This window comes from Mesoplodon mirus (assembly GCF_964341445.2).
Source record: "Mesoplodon mirus genome assembly, chromosome: X".
Lineage (NCBI taxonomy): Eukaryota > Metazoa > Chordata > Mammalia > Artiodactyla > Ziphiidae > Mesoplodon > Mesoplodon mirus.
Genome location: NC_138981.1, coordinates 87,076,264 through 87,082,814, shown reverse-complemented (window position 1 = coordinate 87,082,814; position 6,551 = coordinate 87,076,264). Strand labels below are relative to the sequence as shown.

General features: G+C 42.7%; 1 protein-coding gene across 1 annotated transcript in view; it reads left to right on the top strand.

The window, feature by feature from the left end:
* Window positions 1-5,558: 5,558 nt before the first annotated feature.
* The window catches only part of LOC309796242 (nuclear RNA export factor 2-like), a gene marked incomplete at its 5' end in the record, with an annotated part of 45,885 nt that continues 44,892 nt past the window's right edge, over window positions 5,559-6,551 (top strand). The window contains one exon of the mRNA XM_082609288.1: window positions 5,559-5,737. Coding sequence (XP_082465414.1) covers window positions 5,559-5,737 — 179 coding nt within the window. The remainder of the gene's footprint in view (window positions 5,738-6,551) is intronic.

Genomic DNA, 6,551 nt, shown 5'->3' with positions numbered 1-6,551 from the left:
CCCCATTTTCTTTGATACTCCTCAATCCTGAGGGGATCATGAGTGGGGCAAGAGAGGGAATAAAGTTTTGGATAGAGAAGTTAATCATAAACTTGGCAAGGGAACTCGGTTTTAGGGGGACTCAGTTTCAAGCGTTACCAGCTGTACCTCTGGTCACTTGAATTGAAATGCCTTTGAAGTCAGTGTGTTGGTGGGCCAGGCAGCTGCTGTTTGGGACCCAGAGGACACTCCTTTCCCTCACAGCATTGAGAAACACATTAATGCGGAGGGCATCTTCATCTTTGAAGTGTTCTGAAGTGGCTGACTTGTGTAGGCCACAGATGAGATGGGAGATTCTGCAATTGACATGTTCACCCTCATTTCAGTGGGGTTGTTGGGGTTCTGGAGTTGCAGGCCCAGTAGGAGCACTTAATCTCCTGCCTCAAGGTGAGTGCTGTTTACTTAATAAACAGCAAGGATGGAAGGGTAGTCACACTGGTTTGACCTGTAGCAACCTCTGAAGGTGGCTAATTGATCAACAGATCCCTTGGATCTGAAATATCTGAACATACTCCAAAGTTGCATTTGATCAGTGTAAAAATAAATAAAATATAAACAAAGATTTGTAATAAAATATAAGAACATAAAAATAAATAAATCAAGCTCTAGGTCTGGTGACTTGACCTCTCTTGATGGCAAATGGTAGTCCTTTACTCAATTCCCACACTTGACCCAGAACACCATGAATGAGTGGAATACTGAGGAAGGACCCTACGGTGAAGTCACACGTTACTGCAGTAAATCTTCTTCCCAGGCTTAGCCAAAGGGACCGTCAGCCATTTACCACAGTTACTGTGCATTTGCTTTAAGGACACTTGCTCTAAGCCAGAGCTCAACAAACTCCCTGGAAAGGGCCAGGTGACAAATATTTGAGGCTTTGTGGGCCATTTTGTCTCTTTCATAACTACTCAACTCTGCTATTGTAGATCGGAAACCTCCAGAGAGAAGTATGGCTGTGTTCCACTAAAACTTTGGGTATGGACATTGGCGTGTGGATTTCAAATAATTTTCACATGTCAAGAAATATTATTTTTTTAACCATTTAAATATGTAAAAACCGTTCTTAGCTTGCAGGCCCTAGAAAAACAGGCCCCAGGCCAGGTTTGGCCCATGGGCTGTAGTCTGCCAGTCTCTAATTTAAGCTAATGGAACCATTACGTCCCTAAAACAGCAGAGTGGAAAGCCAGCAAAATGAGGTGGCATCCATTCCTAGGGTCTCTGGCAAGCATAAACCAAAAGCTGATACTTTAATACAGTAGCTTTCAACTGTGGTTGCACACTGCAGTCACGTGGAGAATTTACAAAATGTGGGTGCCTGGGTCTCAACCCAGTTCTGCTTTAATTATTGTGGGTATAGCTTGGAGCTGGTGATATTCTCAAACTCCCCAAGTGGCTCTACTGTGTAAACGAGGTGGAGAACTACAACCCATACCGTGGGACATTACTCAGCAATAGAATAGGCAGGAACATAAATGTATTTCAAAAACATGATGCTGACTTTAAAAAGCCAGACACAAAGGTGTGCAGCATGTATGATTCCATTTACAAGAAATTCTACAGCAGGCAAAACAAATATATAGGGACTGTGAGCAGATGAAGGTTTATATGGAGCTGGGAGGTGGAAAGATTAACCGGGAACCGTTTGGAGTGTGATATATGCTTTATATCTTTTTTTTAAAAATTGGAGCATAATTGCTTCACAATGGTGTGTTAGTTTGTGCTTTATAACAAAGTGAATCAGTTATACATAAACATCTGTTCCCATATCCCTTCCCTCTTGCGTCTCCCTCCCACCCACCCTCCGTATCCCACCCCTCTAGGTGGTCACAAGGCACCGCACCGAGCTGAACTCCCTGTGCTATGCGGCTGCTTCCCACTAGCTATCTACCTTACGTTTGGTAGTGTATATATATGTCCATGCCTCTCTCTTGCTTTGCAACAGCTTACCCTTCCCCCTCCCCATATCCTCAGGTCCATTCTCAAGTAATTTTGTGCCTTTATTCCTGTTTTACCCCTAGGGTCTTCATGAAATTTTTTTTCTTAAGCTCCATGTATATGTGTTAGCATACGGTATTTGTCTTTCTCTTTCTGACTTGCTTCACTCTGTATGACAGACTCTAGGTCTATCCACCTCATTACAAATAGCTCAATTACGTTTCTTTTTATGGCTGTATGCCTTGTATCTTGATTGAGGTGGTGGTTAGCTCTAATCCCTGATTTTTACATGTAAGTAATTTGAGATCAGGAGAAGTTGGGTGAATTGTCCAAAGTGATGTAGCTTAATAATCAGAGAGAAGACAGGTGGATCTGATTATCAGTAATTGTTCCTGTTATGCTATGGAATGAGTCAATAGTAATAGTGCTTCCCCCCAAGCCCGTGGCAAAACCTGACCCAGCCTTTTATGCAAGTAAAGCATGCACGTGAAAGTACACCTCTTGTGCATTCCAAACACCTACTCATAAGCACAGTTGACATTCTCACGTGTTCCTTTACGTTGACTTCTTTACGTTTGTATTTACATATCCAAACAAAAACTTTTCTTAATATTTCCTTTTGAGTAATCACACTCTAATATACAGGTTTAAAAACTATGGTAAAAATACGTGACATAAAATTTACCATCATAACCATTTTTAAGTGTTCAGTTCAGTACAGTTAAGTTGATTCACATTGCTGTGAAACCAATCTTCAGAACTTTTTCATCTTTCAATTCTGAAACTCTATACATTAAACAGCAATTCCCCTTTGTCCCTTCCCCCCAGTCCCTGGTAACCCCATTCTACTGTCTGTTTCTATGAATCTGACTACTTTAGATACCTTATTTGGATTAAACCCATGGACTCTGTTTACGATAGTTTTCCCAACTTTAAAAATATATATATATTTATTTATTATTTTGGCTGCGCCGGCTCTTTGTTGCAGCATGCTGGATCTCTAGTTGCGGCATGCAGACTTCTTAGTCGCGGCATGCGGACTCAGTTGTGGCATGCAGGCTTCTTAGCCTTGGCATGCAGACTCTCAGTTGCAGCATGCTTGCAGGATCTAGTTCCCCGACCAGGGATTGAACATGGGCCCCCTGCAATACGAGCATGGAGTCTTACCCACTGGACCACCAGGGAAGTCCCTAGAAACCTTATGTAAGTGGAATCATACAGTATTTGTCTTCTCGTGACTGGCTTATTTCATTTAGCGTAATGTTCTCAAGGTTCATCCATGCTGTAGCATATGACAGAATTGCCTTCCTTTAAAAGGCTGCATAATATTCCATTCTGTGTGTGTGTGTGTGTGTGTGTATATATATATATATATATCTATACCACAATTTGTTCATCCTTTTATCCATCGATGGACATTTTAATTGTTTCTACTTCTTGGCTGTTGTGAGTAGTGCTGCTATGAACATAGATGTGCAGGTATCCCCTCAAGATTCTACTTTCAGTTCTTTTGGACATATACCAAGAAGTGGGATTGTTGGGTCATATGGGAGTTCTAGTTTTCATTTTTTCTGGAATCCCCATACACACTCATAAACAATGAATGGGTCAAAGAAGAAGTCACAAAGGAAATTAGAAACTACTTTGAGACAAATTAAAAGGAAAGTCCATCATACCAAAACTTAAGGGATGCAGCAAAGGTGTGTTAAGAAGGAAGTTTATAGCTTTAAATGTGTACATTGAAAAGACAAAAGATCTCAAATCAACAGCCTAATTTTACAGCTCAAGAAATTAGAAACAGAAGAAAAAACTAAAGCCAAAGCTAGCAGAAGGAAGGAGATATATAAGAGCAGAGATAAATGAAATAGAGAAAAAACCCAACAGCAATAGAAGAAAAGTAAATGAAACTAAGAGTTGGGTTTTTGTTAAAGCTACACAAAATTAAGAAACCCTAAGTTAGACTCACTAAGAAACAGAAAATAGAGGACACTCAAATAATTAAATTCAGAAATGAAAGAGGGACATTACAACTGATACTACAGAAATTAAAAGGATTATTAGCGAATACTGTGAATAATTGTATGCCAACAAATTGGAAAACCTAGAAGAAATGGATATAGTCCCCCAAACAGACAATCTAGCAAGACTTCATGAATCATAAAGAAATACATAATATGAACAGATCGATTAATGAGTAAGGAGATTTAATCAGTTAACAAATATCTCCCAGCAAAGTAAATCCCAGGACCACATGGTTTCACTGGATTATTCTATCAAATACTTGACAAGGCGATGTCTGAGACTGCTTGTGTCTGAATCACCTTGCTGAGGGAGGTCTCTAGCCCTGTTCAGGCACCTGATGCAGTTGGTCAGCCAGGGGACTGCAGTAGCTGTCAGCTAGCTCCTTTTACCCTTTCCCCTCGGCAACGTTATTTCGGAAGGAATGTGGGTTCTTGCAAATGACTGAATCTTCCTATACACCGTATGTAGACCACATGCCCTTACTGCTCCCTTTAAAATGTGAACTTTTCCCTTTCATTGCTGGATTTCCCTGAAAACGAGTTGGTTGCCCGGCATTCTCCAAAGGTCAGCAATAAGGTTCCTCTTTGTTGTTGTTATTGTTGATGAGGGTCATTATGAACTCCTGGCTTTTGAGCATGTTGGTGGGCTTCAAACCATTGTGATGTGGTGTTGAGCAGAGGACTGAAATGATGTGACTTGCGCTCTGCTGCTGGGCTGAAAACAGACAGGTAAGGGAGCCAGGATGAAAGCAGAGGGGCCAGCTGGACAGCAGTCCAGTCCAGGAGGTAGATGTTGGTGTCTTGGCCAGGGTGGTGGTAATGGAGGTGGTGAGAAGTGGCTGGCTTCTGGACATACTTTGAGAGAGGGGCCGAGAGAATTTCCTGACCAGTTGGATGTGGAGTGTGGGAGAAAGAGAGCACACCATGCCCCCTCCGAGTTTGGGGGACTGAGCAAGTGACACTTGTGGGTCAAGTGCCCTATCTGTGTTTACTTTCACTTCCAGTGCCACACAAGGAAAGTCCCAAGGTTGTGAGTAGCAGGATTGCCCTGACAGCGGGCCACATGGGAAAAGCAACAGCTCCCCAGAGGAGTTCATCTGAGGCCTGGTCGTAATCACTCTATCATGGCGTGATCAGCAGTGGACGGATCTTTACTCATATGTGTGCCCTGAGACAACATGGAATAGTTAATGTACAAAAGGCACAGCACACAAACCTAGAGAACCTTAAACATTACAACCCAAAGGAAGCTGGTTTCTAACAGTGTAATTACCATAATCCTCCCTCCCCACAAGCCACTAGTATGATTATCTCCTGATTCACTGTTTCAGTGGAATGTGTTAAAAATAAAATACCCTTAGTGAATCCACCTATGGGGAAGAGAATTGACACGACCTTATTTCTGCAGGGGCCGAAAAACTTCCAAATCTTTTTCCATGGTGAATTAGACATGTTGGAGGGGAGAATTTGTGGGCGGAGGGGTGAACAGCAACACAACTTCTGGGAGTGAATACAAGGTGAAGTGTACCCAGGACGCTTTCTAAGCGTGCCTGTAGCTTCAGTATGCAGTACAGTAGATGTCAGAGTAAAGAAAATGAACAAGAGCCAAAGCCTTACGGAATGATGAAAGGATCAGGACACCCGGGAGACATAAAGATCCTAAATGCGTACTCACCAAACAACAGAGCCTCAAAGTACACGAAGCAGAAGCTGGTGGAGCTAAAACAGAAAGAACCAGATCTGTAATTATAGTGGGGGCCTTTGACACCCACCTCCCTCTTAGCAAGTGACAGAATTACTAGAGAGAAAATCAGCAAGGATATAGAAGACCTGAATAACACAGTAAACTAAGGAGATCTACATGACATAAATAGAACAGTCCGCCCACCAACAACAGAGTACAGGTTTTTCCCCGGGGGTCTCTGTAACATTCACCAAGTTAGACCATCTCCTTGACCATCAGACAATTGTCAGTAAATTCAAACATAATTGAGGGACTTCCCTGGTGGTGCGGTGGTTAAGAATCTGCCTGCCAGTGCAGGGGACACTGGTTCGAGCCCTGGTGAGGAAGACCCCACATGCCACCGAGCAGCTAAGCCCATGCGCCTCAACTACTGAGCCTGTGCTCTAGAGCCCTCGAGCCACAACTACTGAGCCCGCGTGCCACAATTACTGAAGCCCACATGCCTAGAGCTCAAGAGAAGCCATTGCAATGAGATGTCCATGCACCACAACGAAGAGCAGGCCCTGCTAGCCGCAATTAGAGAAAGCCCGTGTGCAGCAACGAAGACCCAATGCAGCCATAAATAAAGAAAGAAAATTATTTAAAAAAATAAGAAGACTTGAGATCTCCCAGAGTGTGCTCCCTGGCCACGATGGAATCAAATTAGAAACCAGTAAAAGAAAGCAAATAGAAGGATCCCTAAACACTTGGAAATGGTGGTTGACACATCATTCCAGGTTATCATTCACACCCTTGTTATAGAAGAGCTGAAGTGAGGAAGAGTTGCCTGCTGAGCTGAAAGGCATTTCAGGCTGGCCCAAGAGAGAGATCAC